This window comes from Epinephelus lanceolatus, chromosome 6 (assembly GCF_041903045.1).
Source record: "Epinephelus lanceolatus isolate andai-2023 chromosome 6, ASM4190304v1, whole genome shotgun sequence".
Classification (NCBI taxonomy): Eukaryota; Metazoa; Chordata; class Actinopteri; order Perciformes; family Serranidae; genus Epinephelus; species Epinephelus lanceolatus.
Window position 1 is genome coordinate 24,991,432 of NC_135739.1, and position 27,119 is coordinate 25,018,550.

General features: G+C 40.7%; 1 protein-coding gene across 1 annotated transcript in view; it reads right to left on the reverse strand.

Annotated features, from left to right (window-relative positions):
- Positions 1-27,119, reverse strand: part of LOC117253723 (adhesion G protein-coupled receptor D2) — a 111,553-nt gene that overhangs the window by 51,965 nt on the left and 32,469 nt on the right. The window contains exons 21-22 of the mRNA XM_033621364.2: positions 7,675-7,716; positions 2,827-2,880 (exon numbers count right to left, since the gene is read on the reverse strand). Coding sequence (XP_033477255.1) covers positions 2,827-2,880; positions 7,675-7,716 — 96 coding nt within the window. The remainder of the gene's footprint in view (positions 1-2,826; positions 2,881-7,674; positions 7,717-27,119) is intronic.

Genomic DNA, 27,119 nt, shown 5'->3' on the forward strand with positions numbered 1-27,119 from the left:
TCACAGTTTAAAGTCAACATTGTGTTTAAAAAAAGAACATAGGGGAAAATATTGTACACAGACGAACTCATGAGTTAGAAGGATTAACTGCTTTGCTTGCTACATCCCATTAAGCAGTCACAACTAGTAAAGAACATAAATGTCATGGGCTATTGTAGACTACTGTTCCCACAACTCCAGGACCAAACCTGAGCAGCTGCTCTGTAAATTTAACTCCAAGACCTCCTTGTTTTACACACGCACACGCATCTTCCAGCCAGACCAAAATAAACGGCAATCACAGAAAACCCATTTGTTTGCACAGCTCTCAAACAGACTGGGGTGGCTTCAACAGACTCCAGGGCCTCTTATGTTTCATACTGTACTTCTATCAGGCAGGAATGCTTCATTCAACACTTGGGGCTTGCCATTCTGGCTGCTTTTGTGTGTTGCTGATGTCCATCTTCAGTAAATATGACACAAACACACACAAGTGGAAAAATACATGCACAGCTAAACATAATTTAAGGCATTTAAAGTCTTTTATTGGACTAGCCTTACAACATGCAGCTATTTTTGTGGTGCAAGAAAGAGACAAAAAGAAACATCAACTCTCTACTGTCCACTTCTGAAAATCAAATTCCAGTACAGTTTTTTTTTCCCCAACCAACTCCTTGCTTCCTATATGTTGTCAAAACTTGAATTAAGATCAAAAAAACTAATCCGCTTCCAATTTATATCTATATTTCAGTGGTGTCAGGGGCGTGGAGTATCCGGGGGTGGGGTTGTTTTTTATTTGGGTCCTACAACTGACAGCTTTATTTCACAAAGCAATCTGGCTGTGTGTGTACAAGAGGGAGGTCAGGGTGGGTCAGGAGATACTTGGTACCAAACAGGCAGTCTACACTGGTCAAAGTGTGTGTATGTGTGCATGTGTGCGTGTGTGTGTGTGTGTGTGTGTGTAAAACCCCACCCCCTGAGGCTAAAAAAGCTGTGTGTGTGACCCACGCCCATGTAGAGGGCTAACACGAGGAAGAGAGCTACAGAGGTTGACAGAAGTGTGGAATTTAAGAGGGCAGAGCGTGTGATTAGGTTTGGTGGAATTTATACGAGAGGTCGCCAAGGTCAGACGTGTGTCGTGTCACTGCACCAAGAGCAATATATAGTTAAATTGTTCCCACAATATTTAAATGATTTTCATGTTTTGCGCTGGGTTCTCTGCAACACATTTTCTGATGCCATGTGCAGTCTTAAGATGCAGTGCATGACTGTTGCTGTATCAGCCTGTGCTCTGCAGATCATCCAGCAGATGCTAGAACACCTAACAGATCAGATGACCTCAGCAAGCCTTGGTATTGACTGCTTGTGCTGTTGGTGATCAAGGAATAAAGGAGACAATAAAAGTTTCAAATGATTTTGTTTTAATTTAAATAACCTCCTTAAATCTTTAAATTGCAGTTGCAGTGACTTATCCCACTGGGTTAACCCTTCAATCGTTGCAAATAATACAACATATAAACTCCTCTATCTCCGACAAGTGCCATTTGTCTTCAAATGACCCCATATGCAGTAACACTGCCAAAGCCTCTTTATCCCTCAGCCGGCAAGGCGCGATACCCAATCCTATGTTTTACAACAAGGGGATATATAGGGGCATGTGCGGTCATCTAGAGCCAAATGTCTCCTATCTAACCAAAGGACAGGTAGATACAGTATTTCAAGCAGGATTTATGGCACAAAATAGCATTAGCTAAAAACCGTCAGGCGGCAGTGATGGCTAAAAAACGCATTCTGGTAGCGGAACCCGGCAAGATTGGAAAATTGCCAGCACCAGAGGGGAGAGGAAGCAGTAAAAATGACGGTATATGGATGGGGGGGGGGGGGCTTCACTGATAACATGAGCAGCCAATATATCAGACTGCACCTGGTAGCAAGGGGCCCCAGGGAGGCCCCCCACCAATGTGCCTAACACACATACTTCAATTCATCTATTTATTTATTTCATTTCGTCGTATCCTTACAGTGTCCATCTCTGAGGTGGGGGGTCAAAAGGAAGTAGGGGCACCCTGATATTTTAAAAATCAATCTGCAGTCAGAAATGGTTTCATTCCTCCTTCAATGACCTGAAGTGCGTGAGGGTGGGGCGCATATGTGTGGGTCAGGGTGCAGTGGGAGGGGCAGGACAAAGTGATGCCGGCCAAAGAGGAGTGGAGTTAATGTGATCACTCATAAGGGACAAGACGCATTTGTGTGTGTGTGTGTGTGTGAGATAGTCGGGGCAAAGCAGTCTGAAATGATGAGAGTGGGTGTTTGTCAAGGCGCTAAGGTCTATAATTGTCCGTGTGTGTGTGTGTGTTATGTGCCTGTCTGTGTGTGCTAGAGACTATTAAATACTTTTAAAGTGCTTTGCGTAGGCTACAGTATGATCTTCCTTAGCACACACACACACACACGTACACACACGCAGCATCCCACCGCCTCAGCCAAACAGCAGCGTCCAACAAGGTATAAATACTGGCCTGACACTTTAATGTCAGGGGACGGCTTGTCCTGGATTAGAAACTTGTAACCCACCGCAGAGCTTGACATTGCTGGGATGAAGGTGCTGCTATAGGTAGAGTGAGGAAGGGGGAGAGCTATTACGGGGAGTCTATGTTTGATGTATAAGGGCATCTAACATGGACTGTCGACCAGCGAGAGGCGAGCAAATGTACAATGTTGCTTTGTGGCCAGCTTTCATTGGCAAGGAAAATTTAGTCTGTTGCTACAGTGTGTTATCAGAGATAACCACGCACAAAGACATACGCTCACAGACACTTCTTAACAGGAAAATAGAGCATTACATACTGAAAAATTAAGCGCTTTTCTCCTCTCCTTGATCCTGTTGACCGTGCTCCGAACCTGAAAGGAAGAGAGGGAGAGTGAGAGAGAAAGAGATAAGTGTATCTGACACAGCGCTCAATGAAACACACTTACAATGAATCAAAACAAAAAATCTTTCACGGCAAACATCTGCGAGCACCTAAAGTGTAAAAAGGAGAAAGGAGAGGGGAACGTGGGAGGGAAATAACAAATTTGGAGTGTTTGTTTGCAGGCGCTGACAGCAGTTGGTAAGGTGTGTGTGTGCGCGCGTGTTTGTGCATGTACGTGTGAGAGGGTGTTCCAGTATGTCCCAGTGGCTAATGGGACTTGAAAGTGACACATAGAGCCGGCAAACTAAGGAGACGACTTCAAGCTATCATCTGTCAGTATAGAGCGCCGGGACCAACAAATGGAGCTATTGGAGGAGAAGGGACCGCCCTAGCAGAACAGATTACATTTTTACACTCCAGATGAAACAGTGTACTGCACACATTCATTTAACACGTACAATACCAGACAAGGGTTTCATAGATTTTGGAGATACAAGGTAGACATGCATGCAGTTTCAGTATATACTTGTAATCTAACTAACCCCAAACCCTAATTTGTAATTTACCTGCTTATTTACTAAAACACCTTGACTTTATCTATTTATTTCTTTGTTTATTTGTTTTAATTAACACCTTTGGAGATTTTAAAATTAGACAAACAATTAATATTTTTGCACTACTGTGGCCGTTTGCTTAGAGACCAGCATTAATTTGGATGAGCTTTAATTATATTTAACTGGTGAGTTTTGTATGTATCATTTTTTTTATGTATCATTTTTTTCTATAAATCAGTAAATTGTATTTTGTAATGGAACCAAGTCATTATGGCAGGATACAGGATATCTGTCTTATCCCTGAGGGGCAATTTATTGTGCAGTCAGCAGTATCACACACACAAACTATTTTAAAATAAAAAAATACAATAAATACATAAATAAATAAATACAAAAAAGACATCACACTCTGATTAAAAAACATTAAAAAATTAAAAAATAAATCACTGAATAAGGGGTGAATCAACCAGGACCGGCTGGGCCTTCTTCAGCGCTCTGATCATGTACATATTGATCAGACTTGTGACTAACAATTAATAATTTCAATGAACATTTTATGTAAATAATCTGTAATTAATATCACAATATACAAGACAAAAATCCAGAATTAAAGTCTGTCCATGAATAATACTCTGTACTAATAAACATTTTTTAAATTAAAAAAATCACTTTAGTGATTTAGTAGTATAGTTTCTCTACAAGACATAACTTTGGTAAAAAAAAAAATTATATGCAAAACTTAGTATTCAATATAAAATAGCTCCTACATATTCTTAAGGAAAGCCGGTAGAAAAATGAAAAAAGGGAGCATACATAAATGTATATTTTGTCACACAGCAGCAGCTTTTTATCTTATTAATAAACTGCAATAAGCCTGCTGATTTTTTTTTTATTGAAAAATAATTATTATTAATTTGATATTGGGACATTTCCATATTAATTTTACTAAGATCCAGGATGACATTACTGTTTAATAATCCAAATGCAAAAACATACAGAGCAGCAGAATTACTCAGTGCGTCAGTAGTTCAGTTAAGTTGGCTCAAGTCTTCTATGAAAAGCCTCTGGTGCTTATGAGGTCTGTACGTGTGTGTGTGTGTGTGCGCGCGCGCACATGCACGTATCCGTGCACATTGTCAGCGCTCACTGTAAATTTGTAGCGGATGGGCACTCATCACTACAGCCCGTCCCAGCCCAGCCCACCACGTTAGTGAATATGCATTATGGCTTATGGCTTCATTAAGTCGCAGCGTGTTATAAATTATGACACTGCACTGAACACACACACACAGTCTCAGAGACAGTGTGTGTATACAGAGGATGTTTTGCATACATACCAAAGGCCACATAATGAAGAGAGCCCGAGCCTTGTGACAGGGCAGAATCAACAGCACCAGCATCGTGTTTCCAAAGCACCTCCTATTATTTCTGACAAGATCCGCAGAAGGCCTTCGACACGGTGCAGATGTTGGAGAGACACCGTCTTAACACAATTAAATGGGGAAAGTAAGTCCTGGGGATTTCATTGATATCAAAAGCAGCCGGCGTGCTGAGGCAATTACATGACACAACTTAATTAATCATTTGACAATGAGGGGAAGGGCATTGTTTTAGATGATCGTTATGTGTTTAAGGGGTTTTGCGCACACTCAAGGTTTCGCAATGATGCAAAGCGTGGTTCCCCATGTAAATGGGCGCTAAGCGATTACCATATGAAAGCAGCACGCCCGACAACACCTGCCGACATCCTTGGAGCTGATGGAAATAAAAGGTCATCAAAGCATGGGATTACAAGGTGACCACCAAGGAAAAGCTAATTGCAATGAATAATGGAAAGCTATTGTCAGGTAATTAGCAATTAAAACGCTGCATTTTGAGTGTAATAGCAGCAGACGCAGTCTGTCTTCCACGCCATGTTGGTAATTATTTAGCCTGGAAACCAGCCTCGTGAATGGAGCATTTTCTGACTTTGAGGCACTACTTAATTCTACACCTTTCTTTAGCATATCAAAGTAAAATTTCCTCACGCTACAATGGTTAAAGACTGATTTGTTTTACCAGGTGAACAACTAACAGCAACTTTGCAAAGTTTTTTTTCCATTCCACAGACTCATGTGCAATAATGTAATCTAAGGACGGGTTAACATCCCCAGCCATCAAGGCAGGTTAGCTTCAATGAGTACAGACAGAGCAGGGACCCCCCTGTCTCACATTGGCCTCTCCCTGCCACTCTGATTACAAGGAAGAAACAAAAAAAATGTGTTTGATCATTTCCATTCAGTGTTTCTGGAATTTTTCTATTAAGCAAATATTTCAGGTGTCAGGAGGGGTGAAACCTGAAGCCAGCGGTGCTCTGTGTCTCAAGTTAAAGATATGAAACAAAAGACAGGCAGGTTAAGGGAGAACAAAAGGAGCTCCCCTGTAAAGGTGGTGAGGGTTCAAAGGAAAAAAGAAAGATGTGATTGTTTTATGAATGTATTTACTTCATTTAACCTTTATTTTGCCAGGAACATTCCCACTGAGATTTAAAATCTCTTTTACGAGGCAGTCCAGGCCAACACAGCAGCATAAAAAGTTTCACACAAATTAATATGTGAGTAACGGCAAGATTACTGATATATTTATTTTTCTCCGAACGTTAACAAAGAAATGTGGTCCCTTTGAAAACCGGAACATGTACATGAGCTGCTCCCAGGGTCAAGGGCAACTTGAGTGTAAGAAAATGAATTCCCAAGCACTAAAAAAGCCACTTAAGCAAGAATGCTGTGTTGATTTATTTCACGGTGCGAGGGGTCAGCCCTCCCTGGCTCTGCATTGTCAAAGCATCGCCTCTGACTCAGGGACAGCTCTTCATGCTCTGGAGAAGACATGGATGAAGAAAGGGAAGGAAAAAACGGGACATAACAAAGGCCCATAAATGCAAATGTTACATGTTTTCTTCGACGGTTAGACGAACAAAGGTGACGTTGACAGAAAGTTAAAATAAAAGAAGTCTGGAGGGGAACAAAAAAACAGATAAGAAATATACAGGAGAAGAGAGGGGACTAATGTAATACTTACTGTTATCTTTGAAGAGCTGGGTAACATATAACCTAGCTCTTCAAAAAAAAAAAAAAAAGCTGCTTGTATACAGTGGTGATGACCTTGTGCATTCAGTCAAAGCAACAAGAGACAAATGAAAAGATGAGGCATGTTTGTATTCACCTAAACTGAAGACTCATCAAGCATGGTTCATTCCACCCACAGAGGAGACAGCTTTTTAGATGAACTGTAGCATACAAAATTTATTTTTTCTATATATTTATGTTAACAATCTTTCTGTATTTAACATCTTGCATGCAATCTGGACAACTGAACATGTATCTTTACCTCAAATACTAGCTTGAAAACAGACTTCTGCTATGCTATTTGATGCTTTCTCAGTCATTTAAGAGAAAACTGCGTAAAATATCTGTGTGTTGAATTGTAAACTGTGCTAGAAGGCGATTTCTCCTTAAAGTTTGGAAGGGGAAGTGTCTAAAAATGAGAAATAGACCACAAGTTTAGAGAAAAAAGTCCTGTATTTTTAGAAGGCTCAAATGCAACATCGCCTATGCACATCTAAAGTTAACCCTATTTACATAGACTAAGAGCCGCATTTGACCAAGAGTGATTTTCATGACTCGAGTCTCATCCATTAAATCGTATCGCCGTCTCTTGCCACTCAGCCTCCCTCCACCCCTGCACAGCTACGGCATATCTAAATGGTAATAAAGCAGCATCTCAATACAATATGTCCTCCTTCACTGCATATTGTTGGTTGCATATTGTTTTTCTTTTTTTGTCCTATTACGGGTACTGCTCGGGGGGCCCCCGTGAAGCCCTGGCCAGCGGCTTTGTCAGGATGCTAAATGGAGGGCCGTGAGTTTAAAAACTTAAAGAGGCAGTGAAATATTAGCCAATGTGGGTGAGGAATGAGTGGCTGAGAACCACGGCGTGTCAGTGTTTAATGGTCGGACTCGGATGCATATAAGTTAGTCCAAGCATGAAGGGCAGTGGGACGCTCGCGTGGAAACGATGTCCCCTCCCCTCCTTCCCATCCCTCCTCCCATCCACAGACGCACGTTCGCACACACACACACACTCGCGCTGTCACACCCCACCCACACAGCTTTTAAGCAAGGAGCCCATCAGAAACTTGTCATTTCTCTCATTCACTCCGACAGCCTTGAGACACAATGCAGACTTACCTCTGTGTTGTACACCCCATATATCAGGAAGATGAACAGGCCCTGCAAACACAGACAAAGAAAGAGCGAGAGAAAGAGAGAGCGGGAGAAAGAAAGAGAGAGAGGGGGAGAGAGAGAGAGAGAGAGAGAGAGAGAGAGAGAAAAGAAGGAGGACAAAGTTGTTACAGTTGTTTTCTCTCTTATCCTCTCATAGAAAACAAAAGATCAAAAGTAATAAGTGAAGCGACGTGTACGAGTTGGGCTGATTCTTTCCTGGATACACTGAGCTGAAGTAGGCTGTGGTTGAAAAGTAGCGAGAGAAGACGCAGGACTTGAAAGAGTCCAAACTGGGCCACCTCCGCAAGGCTCAGCTTGCATTTGTTTCGTCAACAATACTCGAGCTCCTCATTCCAGCCCCCACTGAGCCATCAAAGGCTCAAACCCAAGGTTCCACATAGCTTTATCGAAATAGAAAATCTTTAGTGCCTGTGTTCAGTCTGTGTACTTAGACAGACACATACACATACACACAAACATATATGATTGAGTCCCAACAAACACAAAAATAACACACAGTTGAAGCCTGCACGTGTATTTATACATACACACAAAGTCCATGCATTCATAAACATTTGTAACAGACACAGATAGCCATAAATTTTGAGGAAACAAAGACGGTATGAACACATATTAAAGGCACACACATACACACACACACACACACGTACAAGCACATAAAGAGAGCAACTCAGGCCAGACGAGACTATCAAGAGAAAACCATTGAAGGAAAGCGGAGGAAGAAAGAGACAGAGGGAGCATAATGAAAAAAATGATACATAAAAGAAGATATTTCATGTTCACAAAACTCCATGGCTAGTACCCATGGCCCAAGAATGCCATGCCCTTGGATGCATAAAGGCTGCACTTTTGGTCACAGAAAAACAGCTATTTTTCATTCCAATCCATTGTGGCATCCATTGAATGTACAAGCTGTGCATTCGCATTTGAGCCATAATGTAATACTGTCGCCTCAATGGAAACAGTGAGAACAACATTCTCAGAGTGAACTGTGCCACAAAAGATGTACCAAGAAAAATGAAAAGGCAGGTAAAATCCTATAAATTTCAAGGCTAATAGATACAGTAGATTCTTTGACAAGCCAATAGTACATCCGCAGTGTGTCTAACTTATACAGACACACACACACAAAAATAACTTTTAAAAGTACATCTCTCCCCTTTCACGGCTCAGATTGTGTCTGTGTTGCCACATCTTTAAACAAAGGTAAGGACACATCCTGAGGACAGCAGGCACAACCTGGTCAATGCATCAATCAGGACGAGTTTGGAGTGTCCAATTTTTGCCAGAGGGAGATCTCAATGCATCACCATTGACAACATGATTTGGAGGCCCATTCGGAGTGACAGGCCGGCGATGGCGATGGCGACGACCTCTAGCCCAAGCTACTGCCCATTCACCTCCTACTGGCTGCTCTGCTGTCCTCCAGGGACTGAATTGCCCTGTCTGTCGGGCTGTCAGGTGACATCTCAGGACATCTATCCTCTTTAAACTGACAACTCCGCTGGTCTCTGACATGCGGAAGACAACAGGCATAACAAGGGATCTGAAGCTGAGACCTGCGATTTTATCTCTACACTTTTTATTTTGAATTGCATGTAACGCTGAATACAACCTCATACAGTGTAGAATATGATTATTTTTTCTGCTCTACAGCACAATATGACCATGATGGAATTGACAAGGTTGTTTACCAATACCAGGAAGCGCACAAACTGAAAACTGAGATTTCTGGCTGTTCAAACTTATCTTCTGATTCATTCTCAGGAAGTCACACAACATTTCACACATCCAAATTTTCATGAACAATAATGGCACTACAAAAGAACAATCACCATGTAACAAAAGGTTTTGCCTGCAAAGGCTACAAACTCTAGTTTTTCTCTAGCTAAACCTGTCAATAATGAAGCTCTGGTATTTTTCAAGTGTGCGGGCAAGGACACATATTATCTTTTTACTGGCATGCTATCGTCTTTGTTCCAATTTCCAACAGTTAGCTTATTTCTCTACTGTCAAAATGCCATGTTGGTCAGCTACAGACCACTGTAGCTAAAAAAAAATCAAGGGCTTCAAAGGTAGAAAACTGTCCTGGACACTTTCAAAACATGTTAAGGTTTGACTTTTATCACCACATCCCACTAGTTCCTACTTAATGGACCTTTTAACCAGGATCCATCGTTCTGGATCGAGGCATTGATTCAAGAGTGGAGAGTGGCGGATGAAGGGGTCCTAAAACCTAAAAAATGAGTTAGCATTTTAGCACTCCTGGTTTCCTTGTCTCGAAGCCAGTGGGTTTTCTGAATGGGTTTTTGCTAGACGCCTGAAATAAGGCCTAACACAGTCTTCAGATTTTCACGTTTTGTTCTATGACATAAAATACATCAGTATACCCCACTCACAATTTTTTACAATTGATGGTGATACGCTGGCATATGATATTGTCACATATTGATCAAATGCCCCTAAATTGAGCTGAATAAAAATCGTATCGTGACAGACTTTGTGATATCAGCAATATCATAACCTTGTCCAAAGACCTCATATAATAACTGTGATGTAACTGGTGAACTATATCCCAAATTATGACTCAATGTTTCACATCGTTTTGATTTTAGAGAGCAGGCCTCCATGATATTAAACAAACAACGACAAAGTACAAAGTAGAAAAAAGTACTTAATGCATTCCGTCTTTTAAATAAAATCCTAGCTACTGTCAAGAAAGCTGGCTCTTTTTTAATTTTTGTATGCAATATAATAGAGTTTAAAGTCATGAAATAGAATTTCCACTTTGCAGCTATATGCCTCTGCGAACCAGTCAAGTCACAGTTACAGTTTACTTCCATATCTGTAAAAACATGAATGCTTCACACACATCATCCGCCCGGCAGCACAGAGGATCTAAGCAATCGGCACAGTTTCAAAGTGAACACCAAAGATTAGTGTCACCAATTTAGTATCTGACCAAATGTCTCTCCTTCTGTTCCTGAGATATGATGCTGAATAATGGCCAGAAAAGGGCATTATATGACGTCACAGTGAAGATGACCTTTGACATTTTGGATATAAAATGTCATGATTATTAGCATATGAATTCCTGAGTTATGGCCAAAAATGTATTTTGTGATGTAACACTGACCTTGACCTTTGATCTTCAAACACCAAATTCTAATCGGTTCATTCCTGAGTCTATGGGGATGTTTGTGTCAAACTTAAGGAAATTCTCTCAAGGCCCTCTTGAGGTATCGCCATCATGAAATGAAACAGACGCAAGCTCACTGACGTTTGACCACCAAATTCTAATCAGTTCATCCTTGACTCAAAGTGGATGTTTGTGCTAAATTTGAAGAAATTCTCTCAAGGTGTTCTTGAGATATCCCATTCACAAGAATATGACACATAAAAGGTCAGGGTGACCCAGACTTTAGACCTTTTACAACCAAAATCAAATCACTTCATCCTTGAGTCCAAGCGGACGTTTGTGCCAAATTTGAAGAAATTCTCTTTAAGGCATTCTTGAGGTATCGCATTCATGAGAATGGGACAGATGAACGGACGGATAACGCAAGAACATAATATCTCCAGCCACCGCTATCACTGGTGCAGAGGCACCAACAAGGTCAGTAGCAGTGCTACTAATGGAGTGCTGTTATTATAAGAGTGTGAATGTTTTTACTTGGGTTAATAAACCGATTGACAACAAGAGAGTGAGACCACTGTAAGGTAAAACATGACTTTAAATTTTTCAAATTAGTGCAATTACAATCACAACCTATAATGTTTAGAAACAATTTCTTTTTCAAAAACTCATGTAAAGTATTGAAAATTGAGTTTATCACATCATATTGTTGTGTCATATACTCTTTTCACACACACATAAACACACATGCACACAAGCACACACATACAGTAACAGACAGTGGGTGGTTAATTTGCAACACATACCCTATTGTATTGCATTAGAATTGCAATTCCCAACTTATTGTTGCAATTTGATTATCATGTTTTTGATCATGCCTCTTATTTGTAATTAATCTTTTGTTGTGTAGTGAACAAAGTGGGGAGAACATACTGCGCACATTAGGAAAAATGATCTATTAAAATATAATTGAGTTAAAAATAAGTGGCGGCACAACAATAATGATGGATTGTTTAAAATGTTAATTCATTAATATTCCCACTAAAAACAAACAGAGACGAAAAATGGGGCGCATTATTTAAATGCATGTGTGCTTTTCTAAACCCAGTCCTGTTTCTTTTGAACTCAGCGGCAAATGCTACAAATTTATGCAAAGAATGAATGCAGTTGCTTTCAAAGTATTGCTATATTGTACTTCAAACAGGGGAGCATAAATTAATTAGCATCCAGCTAATTAGGGAACAATTGTATGTTTAAAAGTTAAAGCCAACAAACACTGTGTTTGACCAAAAACATTATTACCCTAGAGACATGCACTACGCTGCAATGCAACACAGAAAATAGCATTTGTTTAAATGAGAAAGCAGAAAGAACAAATCAAAGTCAGATCGATTTACTTACAAGAACGAAGTCAATTCAATTAAACCAGGATGATGTGGGTTGTCTAACCCTTGTACTGTTTACTGATGGCTGTTTGCGATATTTGACAATCTCTTATTGGACGTTTTCCACATTCTGCTGCCCTTGTAACTTATACTCTTCCTAAAAGCATCAACTGAGTGCATTACATGTTTACGGCAATCCATCAACTGGTGGTAATTCTAGTAATAAAAGCTTTATTTCTGTAAATGTTTTTATGCAAATGAGTCTTTTAAATGGCTTCAATGTATGTGATAATGTCAAATTAGTTTCTTTCCTCTGGCCGATAACAAGGTTCTTATATCCCGTCTATTCAGATTGAAAGCTCTTGCATTGCTGTATAAGGTGAAAGAGCCCAACTGACTGGAGGCCTTTAACATATTTAGTCATTTAATGTTATGTGGAGACAAAGTGAGTGAGCCAGGGTTCAGGGTTTAGCTGAATGAAACTTTCCTCAGCATTCAAAGGCTGTGACCTTCCAGTTACAATTATTAACAACCAACATATTATGGGCAGCATATAATAATTTGTTCTCATCAGAGATGTAAAGTTACACATTCTTTAAAACACATTTCATGTGCAGCAAAATGCAATGTGTTTTCGTGGGAGCAACCAAACACCAAGGTCATTATAATCTTCCATAAAGAAAAATTATAAAATCTGTTATAACTTGCATTTTTTTCTACAACTTAATCTACTTTTTCTTTTTCTACAAGCATGATTTCAATACCCCTGCTATAATGGAGGTCTTTTTATATAAAGATTCCTTTCTATGCAATCAATTGGCAAATATCATTCAGGGTGCCCTATTTAAACTGCTTTGGTCTGCCTGCTGTTGCTGCTTCCTCTGCAAGCTGCTTTGCAACCTGCCTCCACCCCAGCACCTCCTTTTCATGTTGTGTCTGACTTATCATTTCTGTTTGTCATTGATGCTGCTCTGTTCTGTTCCCTGGGGGGTCTTTGCTGCTGCTCCCTCTGCCTAAAGCTTTCCATGTAGGCGCATGGAAGGGCAGGGAGGTTTGCTGTCTCTGCCTCATTGTTAAGTTGGGGAGTGCAGAACTGGCAGGTAAAAATCTCAGAAAACAGCAAGTTCATGAAATTGTCATGGGGTGTTTGCTTTGCTTGTTTGTACATGAAAGTGGAGCTGCAGATGAACGAGGGTTGGATCCAACTCATAGATTGTCACTGTCACTCAAATGGCCCCACCCTTAAATATTAGTAACTTTAAGCCTTGATAAAATGTTAGGTGGTAAACATGTTTTTACTGTTGTGAAATCAGGCATTTTAGGAGTGACTCACTTCTGGAGCCAGCCTCAAGTGGCCAATCATGGAACTGCATTTTTTGGTACTTCTGCATTGGCTTCATTTTTCAGCCCCAGAGGCTGCTGCTTGTTTCCAGTAAGGCATATCTGGGTATATGACTTGTAGTAACTGGGCTAAAACATTCACAATCACAGATATGGTGTTTTAAAACCTTGAGCTTTCCACTGACTCTTAAGGAAGTCATTTAGGGGAGTCTATTATGTCAACACTTTGCCTACATTAACTTGTTCTAGGGCAAGCACAAAAATTAAAAAAAAAAAAAAAAAAAACATGATTCAGATGACTTCCTCCATTGGTACTGCACAAAGTAAAAAGTTATGGCTGCTCGAGCAAGTTTCACTCCATCTCAGCATACACACAGAAACCTTTCAGAAATGAGATAGCTGTATTTCGTTACTTTGATTAGAGTAATTGCAAACCACATGTTCCACACAGCTTTTATGAGTACTTCAGGCACTGCAATTGCTAAATGTCAGAAATGATTTATACTTGTTTAACCCAACAGCAAAAATCAAAATAGAGATACTTTTCACAAATAGCATCTTTCAGTCGGGCCGACAGCTTTCTCTTAAGTAGCTGAAGACCGCAACCTCCACATCCTTTTAGAGAATTCCAGGCCTCGGTGTCACCCAATGCCAAAAATGAGAGCTATTTGAACAAGTTGAACCCAACGTCAAATATCCCAGCCTAAATTCAAACACACAGAGACACTTTTCACAAATAGAGCTATCTGCATCCCCACTTGGCAAAAAAGGGGAGGAAAAATTCTACCCTCGCACCTGGTAATCATTACGGAAATGAGAGACAGAAGAGGTTAAAACGCTGTGATGGGGGAAAAAGAAAAGAAATTCACACTTCTGCGCTGGGGCTTGCTAATGTCTCTGACCCCTCCACGCATAAACAGTTTAATTAACATGTATACATAACTTTCACTTTAACTGCTCATGGCATGTCAAATCAAAGTGTCTGTCAAAGCTGTGAAAAAGGGAGTTGATACTTTGCAGGTCTTCAGTTCAAATCCAGCTCTGTGTAACTGCTCCAGCTGGCCAGAGAAGCTGGCAATAAGACATGAAGGCAGACAGACAGGCAGGTAGACGGGCAGCCTGCCACTCTGTCAGTTTGACGAGGTAAACACCTCACTATAAAAGCTTTGTAACACCCAGCTAAACTTTGGTCAACACAAGTCAGAGTCAAGGCAGTTTGATGTTTTCAGTGGAAAAACAAAACTAAACACAGAAGAACTTGATCCAACTTTTCTTTTAGTGAACAGGTTTTAAAAATCCAGGTGACACCAAAATCACCGGAGTCGTGATTGAACATATAAACGCTCAAGTAAAAAATGCTGCCTTTGAAGCAGTATCATGCTGTTCAGGCAAATATTAATATGCATAATGCCGGAGTTCAGCCATGCTCTTTCTACTGATATGACACAGACATAATAGATATTATACATTAATGCACGGGTATAATAAACCCATGCAAAAAATGTTGTGCTGTGTTCATTATTTCTACAGCTAGGGATGTTATAAATCTTCAAGAGATTAATTTCTATAGTCAAGCTGCAATTTCATCTTTGATTTATGTCGTATTAAAAGTTTACTGGTAAAATTGCAAACTAATACAATCCTGACCAAAGGGGATTGTCTATGTTTGTATTTTTTAAATAGTTTTGCAGCATTTGAAACAATGCACAGGCCATAATGTCTATCCAGTATCATTAAACTCTTTATTCAGTTCCCTTCACAATGACGCTATACAGTATATATTTAGTGTATGAGGGTGGGGATGGGGTCAAAGTTGTCTTCCTGTTTCCATCCTCTTGTACATTATTAGGGAAAGCAGATCAGTCATTTTCTGAGAAGAGCTATTAGGACTCTCCCTGTGTCTTTCCCACACACACATCCAGTCAGTTGGGCTGTCACATTGAAGAGGGGACCCCCAAGCCAGCCTGCCTCTACAGGGTGTATAGCTATAGAGGAAAACCGAGTGTGTGTACAGACACACACACACATATACAAACAGGCACACACTGAGGCCGGCAGCAACACCAGTACTGGTGTGTGATGGCTCAGGAGAGGAGGGAGAGTTATTAGCTTAGCCCTGAACCACCTACTTAATATAGGGGCCGGCGGTGATTGCTAACAGAGCCTGGCAGAGGTGACAGCTTTTGGCCCTGCTTGAGGAAATCCAATTGAAAAGCAGCCAAGAGGAACAACAACCCCGAAACAGATGTTGCTCACTACCACCGGCGCAACTTGGGTACACACAACCCAGCGGCAACAAACCGCGATGGCAAATCTGACACACAAACATACCCACAGCGGACACAGAGTGGAGCGCGCACACACATACTGTAGGGCCACATGAAAGTGTGCGATGATTGCATGAACACTGGAGAAAAAAGCATCACTAGAAATGTCCATACATGCAAAGTGCTGATTTGTATGGCTCACTCTTGGTACTGTTTCCAGCATTTGCATTGCAATTGGAAATTTAATAATCTGTCTTTCATCAGGATTTTTGTATTATTGATAATCTAATCAAATTTTCACCTGTTATTTAATATAAAAAATTACTAATGTATCATCAGATGCTTTTTTAAATAAATGACAAAAATAATGAGCCCTTAAGCCTTCCTCTAAAAGATGTCAGTTTGATCAAGGTCGCATGAAACTGGCCACCAGTGCAGTATTTTACAGATAAAATCAGTGGAATACAATAAAAAAATAAATACAAAGAAATCTTTAATTAGAATAACACAAAAAAGAAGGAAAAAAACAAAAAAGCAAAACACCCAACGGCAAACACATAAACACACATACTGGGCATTTCCCTCCAGTTTGAACATGATTTATAGATCCATAAACTCTATCAATCCAAGGTTAAATTTTTTTTTCATAGTGGAGCACAAAACACTCTGGCAGCTAACCCAGAAATGGAATTAAGAGGAAAAGTGAAAAAAGAAAAAAAAGAAAAATCAGGGAAGAGTTTGTAAGTCTGTTAAAAAACATCTATATTGAGCGGAGGCCAAAACAAAACCTTTCCCTCCAGAGATTCACCCACCCATCCATCCATCCACCCCTCGTCTTTTTTTTTTTTTTTTTAAACATCTCTGGCAGGGCATTTCAATGAAAACATAACACGCAGGCCCTCAAATCATTACAACCCCTTGCTCCAATATTAATTGGGTTTGGTAAGGCTGACCATGCCTCAGTCATAATAACATTCATTTATTTTTTCTATCACCGCTACTGCAAAAGAGCAAGACGGAGAGAGAGGGGAGGGAGGGAGGGAGGAGGAGAGGGAGGGAAAAATGGGCTAAAATCAATTCTGACATATCTTTATTGCCAGTCGATGACAAATGACGGCACATTTGCCATTGCTCTGGCATTGTGTCAGTGTATGTCATATCGATTTTACATCAGACGGACAAATGTTATTGATGAAGCGCCCACGTAACAGATGAGCACTCCATTTTACTTGTTTTAACGTTTAAATAAACCAGAATGACGGGGGAGTGAGGGGTTGACTTTTGTAGCGGATCTTTCCATTTGCTAATATGCATGATTTTTACTCCCCCCCTCCTTTAAAATTAACTAAATTCCGAGGCGTTTACACAAACCGGGCCTGTTGGGAGTGGGTAACTACACCCTGAACCTGATCACACTGCACACATGTGGTAATGTAATGGGGGTGGTGGTAAAGAGAGCACGAGAAAGAGAGTGAACTGTAAACAAACTAGCTTTTAAACAAGACAATTTAGGGTTGCGTGTCTTAGGCGCCAAGCAAAACACAGCCACGGAAAACTGATACAAACTTTTAACACATGGGTCAAAGCAGGAGTCTTTGAACTGCCGAGGGAAAGCACGCCGCAAGTGCAGAGAGCTGTTTAATTAAAAATACTTAGGTATCCAACGGGCCTTTCTGTGGCGCCCCCTTGTCAAATTGTATGTGATCCCACTGTCAATCTCTGAGGGTGTTTTCTAATTGCAGTTTTCCACTGACACAGAGGAAAAAAAATGTTGGAAGAGAGCAAGTCCTGAGAGCCAGCAGCTGGGGACTGGGCTTGGTTTATAAAAACTGTACACATGGACACACACGTGCATATACACATACTCTGTTGCACTGTACATAAGGTGCTCAGGTTACTGACAGTAACATATGCACTATATATACACATCGATGTCAGTGTATGCACGCAGTTACAGATGCATTACAATACAGAATTCAGATATATTAATATAAATTGATCCACAAACAGTTTGATTCACACTTAAACTACACACTGTAGACATGCTGTTCATTTGCAGCATACAGAAGCTGTAACCATTTTGAAGGCATACTACGCAGGCATTGTCACTTACTGTTTGTAAACAGTAAAAGCAAAAGTGAAAGTGAAAGCCAACCCCCTGATTCACTGTTGTTTTGGAAAGAGCTTTGTCCAGTTGGCGTTTTGCCTCACAATATTTGCAATTTTTCGTTTTACTTGGATGCATATTGCTTACAGTCTGGCACCTGATCGCTACCGTTACATAATTTCCCGACCTCACCTGAGCACTGTGCCCATGAATGTCCAGAACATAGCAAAATAAAAGGAAAATAAGACAAGTGACCATTTTGTGATGAGATCACTCCAGCCGCAATGCAACAAAGGTGAGCCAGGTGTCTAAAGTGGGGAAGTACCCTCATACTTCTGGCCTCCTTGCTATGACCACAATCATCTTTGAACTCAGCCTTCATTTTGATCTCAACTACACACCTGTTACGTTTTGTAACTGCATCTTACACAGTTGTGACAAAAACTGTGGTGACAAAATCTGCCACCACAAACACCTGGCTACAATAGGCGTCTCCAGTATCGGGCTGCCCCCAAAAAGTCGACCAAACATTAGTTGGCAAGATTTCACTGGTTACTTAGTCGCAGAAAAACAAAACAAAACATGAAACTCTATTAGGAGCTGCACCTTGTCAAATTCAATAAAAACCTGTATGACTGGACCATGTGGGAATTTAAGTTGACACAGGAAGTGTCCACGCTCAGCAGTCAGACATGACTTACGTTAATAAACAGGGCTGCTACCTGTAATTATTACACAGGCTAGTTAATAACATGTCGGGCAGGAAATCCAAAGTGTGGGATCATTTTGAGAAGGTGAAGGACGAACCCAAGGTGATATGTAAACTCATCTTCATTGGTCGACTACAAACATGACGCATCATCTGAAACATGTCAGTAGCTACATGCCCATTAGCCACTTAGCACAATCATTACTGCTTTGCTGACAGCGTCATTAACAGGCGGCTCGCTCAGTGTGTGACGTGCACTTGTAGATAAAATATAGGCCTATATTAATGAAGGTTCATTAGTATGGTTTTGTATTTCTCTGTAATGTAGCACAGTGTTAACAATGTTACTGATGCTATTCTTTCTCACACCTTGAACTCAAACCATTGTGTTGCCCCGCCCAAGATATACAATTCAATAATCAAATTAATATCGTAAACATGCGGGCGACTAGTCGACTAATGGCCTTAAATGACGAATATCGGTCGACTAGAAAAGTTCTTAGTTGGGGGGCAGCTCTACTCATATATGACGGCACGCACATATATTCACAAGAAAGTGAGAAACACGTGTACAAAAACAAACTATGTACACACACACCTCCACTTCCACCTGAACTTACACATACATAAGTAAACCCACAGACTAAAGGACTCATTCTTCTGAGCAAAAACAGTGGATCATTCCTAACCTAAGAAATCTTCCACTTGTAAACCTACGAGTTACCATTTATAATGCTTCAGTTCAGCAGATACTAGATATCTTTTCATTATATGCATGCACCCTTAATAATCAATGTGCACATACTGCATAATTTATGACGACTGTTTTTTTTTGTTTTTTTTGCACTGCAGTACACGGGGACATGAACATTGCAGATGACCAGCAAAGCAAGCGCTGATCTTGCAACATCCGATGTAGCATCAAAACTGTATGAAAAAGAGATGGTCGAGGGGACAAGGACAAATGAAAAGAAGGTGATAACGCCTCTGCTGTGAGGTAATAATTCATTTGGGAATTTAAAGGCATTTCTGTATTAACAGACAGCTGCTAGCACTCTGGCAGGAGGCTGCAGAAAGACATGTGGTACCTATGTGACACATGGTTTTACCAACTGTGTGTGTGTTTTTTCTTTCATCTGGCAGTGAGGAGCTGCACTGGAAAGGCATAACGCACACTATCCCCTCAAGATACCAACCCTTGCGCAGGCGCCCTCACTGGCTTCCCACCTGAAAACACTAATTGCATTCTTAGGAATGCACAATCCAGCCAAGGGTACAGTTTCAAGGAATCAAACTCAGATTTCTGCAGTGGTGGTGGTGGTGGGGAAGAAATTTGCCCCTACGCTATCTGTACGCCACCAGAGCCTCGGCTTACAGTTTTTCTATGCAACTGCGCCTAACCTGTGGAAACAAATATGTGAAACCGTGTTGTTTTTTTTGCATAAAGACTGTACGCTTTGCTCAGGGAACAATGGGATGTTTACCCTTGGTCTATTCTTTTTGAACCAGGGCGCAATGTGTCCAGTTATTTGTATGCATGCATTCGTAGGCATGAAAAACAAATTTAAAATCACCTGACAGATACATGTGCACACACACACAGACACACACTGGATGCATCCACAGTAACGTTTGAACAGAACACCTAAAATTGCACCCCTGACAAGACTGTGTTGCAGTGCCCTTGACTAGCAATGACAAATGGATGCAATATGCAAAGTCTGAACAAGTTGCTTTTGGGTACAAAACAGGGAAAAAGATTGCTCCAGGTACCATTATGGGATGCGTTTGCTCTTCTGTTTCCCAGCTGAGGTGAGCTGAGCTGAGGTTAATGGCATGTGTCAAGATCAAGAGGTGTGTAGGTGAGTGTGTGTGTGTTATGTGTGTCCATGAAGGTGTGAGTAAGAGAGACAGAGACAGAAAGAGAGTTCGCTTATTCAGAGGTGTGACCTGTCGATGGCTAATATATTATTTTGCTGGGTCTGTACCTGACACTGTATTTGTTAAGAATGTAAATGACCACAGATACATTACTTGGAAATGAAGAAATGATGCACTTTAAACAGATAAAAATCTGTATCAGTCACAAAGGGTTGTGATAGGGTTAGGTAGATATAGACAGCTTGTAGATGATAGATAACTACAAGCAGGAACCTCTAAGAAAAAAGTTGCGAAAGAATCCTTTTTATTGCCTGGTATCCTCACAGTGCAGAAGGAATGCATGCACTTCTATCTGTTTCTGTCTTGTAGCTTTTAAAAGTTAATATAATATCCCAAACACACATTACACCAAAATTTAAAACTCAAGTAAAACAAAAAGCTTCCTAGAAATAAAATTAATATAAATAAGTCACCTGCATAACCCCGCTCCTGTGTGTCTCTGTATCCGTGTAGTTGTGTATGTGTGCGCACGCAAGTGTGTGCACGTGTGTACGCGTGTGCTGCAGCACCACCACAGTGGCAGGGTGTATCCATCATGATAAACCGGCAGACTCGGCGACTGTCACATGCAATCACACTTCACTACGGTTCGCAGGACTTCAAAGTGAAAATGAATGGTAGTTCATCGACATGAAGACTTCATATATCTTCGTTCTTTTGCCTTTTTCTCTCTTTTATTTTTTGGAGGAGACTTGTCTCTTTTCTCCCGGCCCTCTTTTGTTGTGAGGACCACCTTGTGTTTTTGTCACTGTCTGAAATGCATGGTGGGATAGGTAGGTAGGTTTATTTTGACAACAATTAAAAAACATTCATGAGTAGGATACATGGGTTTTGGGGGAGGGGGGACCAAAACTGTTCTATCCGTCATTTTCTATCAGAGAATTTAAAACCAGTAAGTCTCAAATTTTCACTCAAACCTGATGGAGTTTGCGTGAAAAGGTTTTCAGGAATTGAAGTTCGCTTTCCACAGGAAGGTCACATTTACATATGGGACAGGGAATGTATAAGGAAAGTTATGGTAGAGTTAAAGCGTCATTGGGCTTTGTGTGACCACTAGGGGGCACAAAATGGCGGCGCGGTGATGCAGTGGTTAGCACTGTTGCCTCACAGCAAGAGGGTTCCTGGTTCGAACCCGGGGTGGGGGAGCCCTTCTGTGTGGAGTTTGTATGTTCAGTGTGGGTTTTCTCGGGGTACTCCAGCTTCCTCCCACAATCCAAAAAGACATGCAGGTCATTGCCCGTAGGTGTGAATGTAAGCGTGAATGGTTGTCTGTCTCAACATGCCAGCCCTGTGATAGTCTGGTGACCTGTCCAGGGTGTACCCCGCCTCTCGCCCAATGTCAGCTGGGATAGGCTCCAGCCCCCACCCCCCCCCCCCGCGACCCTCAACGGGATAAGTGATTATGGAAAATGAATGAATGAAGGTTCTTTTGATTCATGATTTTAGTAAAGAATTGCCTTTCTACAATTTAACAGCAACAGAGCAACAGTCCAAATTTTTCTTGTTGTTTTGTTTTGTTTTTTGCTGTTGTTCACTCGCATTTTATTCCTGTTTTATTTACTTATTTTAAAAAAATTCCCATGTTTCTTTGTCTTGCAAGATATTTGACCTCTCTGCCCATGTCACCCTTTACTAATAATATAGGCTACAACTGTTGGTTGTGAACGTGTGGAGTGAGACAGGATGCCTTTGATTTTAATAACCAGCAAGCTAAAACTAATGAATAAAATAAAACTTGCTTTTTAGTGTAACAGTAAGCCAAAAGTGACTCAAGGCTGTGTAAAGCTGAAGAATCAACTGTGGGTTTCCCTAAGATGAGCAGCAGAACAGCAACACTTTGACATAACATAAAGTCCTTTGATTCAATGTTAAAGAAATACCTTCATTTAGGCATTAAGTATTTCCAAATGCCCTTATTCAATGTCAATGTGTAATACTGTTGATATGATGGCATTTTATCTGAACTTATCATTCACTATTTCTGAAAAAGTGCCTAACAACTCCCCAAAAAATGTATTCCTTGATGGTAATGCAGCTAATGACAGGAAAAAAAAAACCTTTAAAGACTGAAAAGTCTACAAGGCGTTAAGCTATAATTGAACATGGCAAGTGTTAAATGTGATAATCATCAAATTTGTAACCACTAGAAAGTCAAATGAGCCATAATAATGCCGGTGCTGCAGCTGCTGCGGCTCTCTCGTACCACTGCAAGACTTGCCTTTAATCTAGTAATGACTCTGAAATGACACTGCGCTTTAAAAAACTGTGGAGATGAGGCTATAGGTCTCCCTGCCTCCCTCCCCGTCTCCTTGCCCTGGCCCGGGCCCTGCTCTCACTCTCCACGCTGTTTGATTGGCACATGCTTTCACTTAATGAGGGATAATTACTAAGGAAAACAAGTGGGAGACCACATCTGCTCAGTGTAAAAAGAAGTCCAGGCCTGGTGCAATCTGTCAGACAGGGCTTTCAGGTTGTGTGTGCGAAGGTTTTTACCCACGTTCAGCTGCCTCCCAGTCCGACTCCAGCCCACCAGGACCCTCCCTCCACCCTGTCCCGACGAGAAGCAGATTAATAGGAATCAGCAAGAGGCTGTAAACACTCACCGGGAAGGAGTGTATATCTGTGTGCGTTGACGCGCATGGGAAATGACCTAGGGTATCTGTCGGGGACAAGCCAGGGGCCACAGCAGGAAGGGCAAAAGGCCAGTGGGGACGATCAACATCAACATCCCAATCAGCGTCCTGCTGCCAGAGCTGTTGTTCCCCAGCGCCCATCGCCACTGTTTTGTTTACTTTCACACAATGCTGTTAACAGTAGTAGACTACACGTATAGCCGCCCTGCTCCCCAGACACCTCCTCACACTGGCAGTAAATCAACTTTGCATGGGATTCACATTGCGCTTAAAGGTTTCTTAATGATCTGCCCATGTTTACAGGTACCTGACTTGATTACAGTCTAATCTTTCACCACTAATCAAAGTTCTAAAGGGGCACTTGTCATGTTTAAATCGAATTACTGTCAAAAATTAATTTCGTTTGACTGGTAAAAGCACATTTTATTGAATTGATTGATTTTCATATTAATTTAAAATGACACGTGTGTTTCAGAAATTAACACATCATAATTGCGTTTGGTTGTGACATACTGTACACTCTTGTCAATCATTTGACAAACCATACGACAGTCAGGATTTAATACTGTGGCTATTCTGTGGGTGACGACCTACGCTTAATTTATGCTTGACACTCTTGACACTGGCCTCTCAGCAAATGATGATATTTTACATGTTGACCAACTTAACCTCTCGAGCGTTTCACCTTTTCATACATAAACGAGCATGAGCGCAAAAAAACCCCCAGAAAAATCAAATGTACAATTTTATCTCACTTATTTTGCCAGCTTTATTTTAAGGTATTTGAGCGACTAAATGTGGATTAAAATTATGCAAAGGTTTTTGACAATGCCAGACATTATGAATTTCTGTATGCACAGCGAGTTTTTTAACCCCATTTTTCTTTTTAGTTTAAAAACTGCACATTATTCAGAGGCACAACTGGTCCAACTGGCCAGCTAACAAAGCCTAAATGCAGTTAATATTAAGTCTAAATTAGGTTAAGTATATTTCTTAAAAAACAGTTTTAATTGAGTCTTGAACAGTGGTAGATTTGACTGTAAAAATCATAAAAACTGACCAAAATGGCATTTACGAACAGCAGATCCTCAGTTAATGGGGATCAATTCAGCTGCTTTCATTTCTCTTACGTTTGCTTATGACAACTGCACCACTTCTGTCATTTTATAAACCAGTTTGAAAGACAATCAACTAATTACTAATCTCCCAACTTGATAAAAAACCAAAGAACACACTCATATTTTCCACCTATTGAAATAATCTAGAATGAGACGAGCGATAGCAGCGTTTATTTGCTTTAACCCTTAATGCAGCGAAAGGAAAATGGCTCACACGTAAAGTGGAACTGATATTTGACAGCCTTTTAACCTCCCGGCACCCTCACCCCCTCCTCCTCCTCCTCCTCCGCCCCATCCAACCACCTCTCTGCCACCCACCCACTCGAAGAACAACAGGGTTTTGCTTTCTTGCCCTGTGCTGACCCAGTTCTCGCTAATTACCCGCAAAGTATACATCAAAGCCGGGCAGATCTACAGATCTGCTGCAACGTGGCAGGGTAAGGGAAACCAGGACTATCCCTAACCTAGTCACCACCAGCCATCACTGATGTGTGTGTGTGCGTGTGTGTGTGTGTGTGTGTGTGTGTGCGTGTGTGTGTATGTGAAGTGGTGTCAGCCAATACAAAAGGCAAGGCGGTGAACTTATAAATAGAACGGTCATTGTTTCGACATGGGTAATTTCAGGTGTCGGAGTTGTTCCTGTGTGGGTCGGACGAGGGGGAGGAGGGGATGTGGAGGAGTGAGGTCATAAGTTGGGAGTCAGCTGATGGGATAACACGCCTGTTGACACGCACATATGCACAAACACATATCACTGAATGCATCAAAGCAGGGATAAAAAAAAAAAACTCAAAAGTGGAGTACACCGTCTTTCACTCCTCTTTCTCTCTCTCACACACACACACACACACACACACACACCAAAGTGCAGACATACAGGTATGGTACAGCAGGGGCAAAGGGGATGGTTTGCTTTCTTATGACACAGGCTATTACTAAATTGAGCTGGCAGGTAATTCTAAGGCAAATAAATGCCAGCAGGTTTAACACAAGGAAAGGTCTTAGGGGTGCCGGTATGAGCAATGACAGGAATTCTCTCGCCTCTTTTGACAGGAAGCCTATTATTCCCACCGCTTTATTTTCCCAGGCCAGTTTTTAAAAACTGATCTCTCCTATAGTATTTCATCTCCCCCCCAAAATATCAGTCCCTCCTCATCTGAATTACAGCCGCTCCTCGCTAACTTCTGCGTGTCCACATCTTCGCTCCCAGACTTAATATTTACAGTAGAGGAGAATATAGGAGGATTTTTTTTTTTTAACAGCTTCTTTCACTGACTCCTTTTCAGTTAGTTTCAAGGGTACTTAGGTGACCATTTTTACAAGGGCTTTTCCATACAAAAACCTTGATGCTAATATCTTGAATTAAGTCTCGGTGTGTACCAAATCCTCCCTTCAAGTAGGCAAACATACGGCATTACAAAATGTGCAACAGAGCTCTAATGTTAATGCTGCTCAAACTTAAAAAAAAATAAATAAATAAAAATACAGCAAAAGATGAAAAGAGACAACGGAGGAAAAAATAAGTACAAGTTGAGACAAAACACACTATAAATACACTACTTAAAAAAGCTGTGCTACATCCTCATTATAAGTGCCATCTCAGAGAAGCGTGGTGGGAGTCAGCGCTGACCTTGGTATCCCGTTTGAATATTGTTTTAATGCCGCCGCTGGTAATTGAGGATGCAATGCAAACAGTGGACTCTTTTTCAAAGGGAAAGTTATTTTCCCAGGCAATGGGAATGCTAACAATCATGTTGTGCATTTATTTGTTTGTTTTTCAACCCCACCTCATAATTATCCGAGACACTAATTAAAATATGGATTTATAAATAAATCTCCATGATTTTACCTATGACTACATTAACTTAAAAGTTTTCATCACCCTTGCATAGATTTTTTTCCCTTTCTAATTCCTCAAGAAAACACTTGGAAATATTTCTTTTTGTCTTTAGGCATCATTTGCAATACATTTATTAAATCGTGTTTTTTTTAAATATATAAAATATAAAAGTGTTTGGTTAATTAAAAGCTACTATTAAAGTGAAATGATATTTGTGTTAAGTTAATTTAGTGCTGTATTTTTCTATTTAAAAAAAGAAAAAAATATTCAAGGTTAATTATTATTACACAGAGCATGTATACAGTGTGAGCATATGAAATATAAACTATTCATACAGTACATAAATATAATATTTTATCCCATTCAGACTAATTTTGTCAGCAAAGGACTGAAAATTCTTATTAAGTCCTATTAATCAATCGATTTTCTAAAGATATCCCTAAAACCAGAGCGTACTACCCAGAATCCCTTACTGTCCCAGTACATCCAGTAACCTCCACTCCACTGGCAGAGATGTTTTAAATAGCGTGTGGTGTGAGATACAGCCGCCACTGAATAAGAACATCAAGGGAATATGGTTCCTGCTCTCTCAAACAATCCAAAATGAAAAACATTTCCCTCTATAATCTGACTGGTGAGAGGTTTGCCATGTGTGCATGTGTGCGCTCCCGCACGTGTCCTTGTCCGCGTACATATGCCTGTGCAGTGTGTGAGTGGGTGAAAGGACTGGGGTTACAACCAAGGTTGTAGTGATACAAGGTTTGCTGAAACTGGGCATTTTAAATGAAAAATAACCTCTTCTCCTTGTGTTGGTAACTTCACTTACTGTAATCCACCTACATAAATGTAAATGTAGATTTTCACATCAATATTATATTCCTTATATGTCTGTGATTTTTTGGGATGTTTAA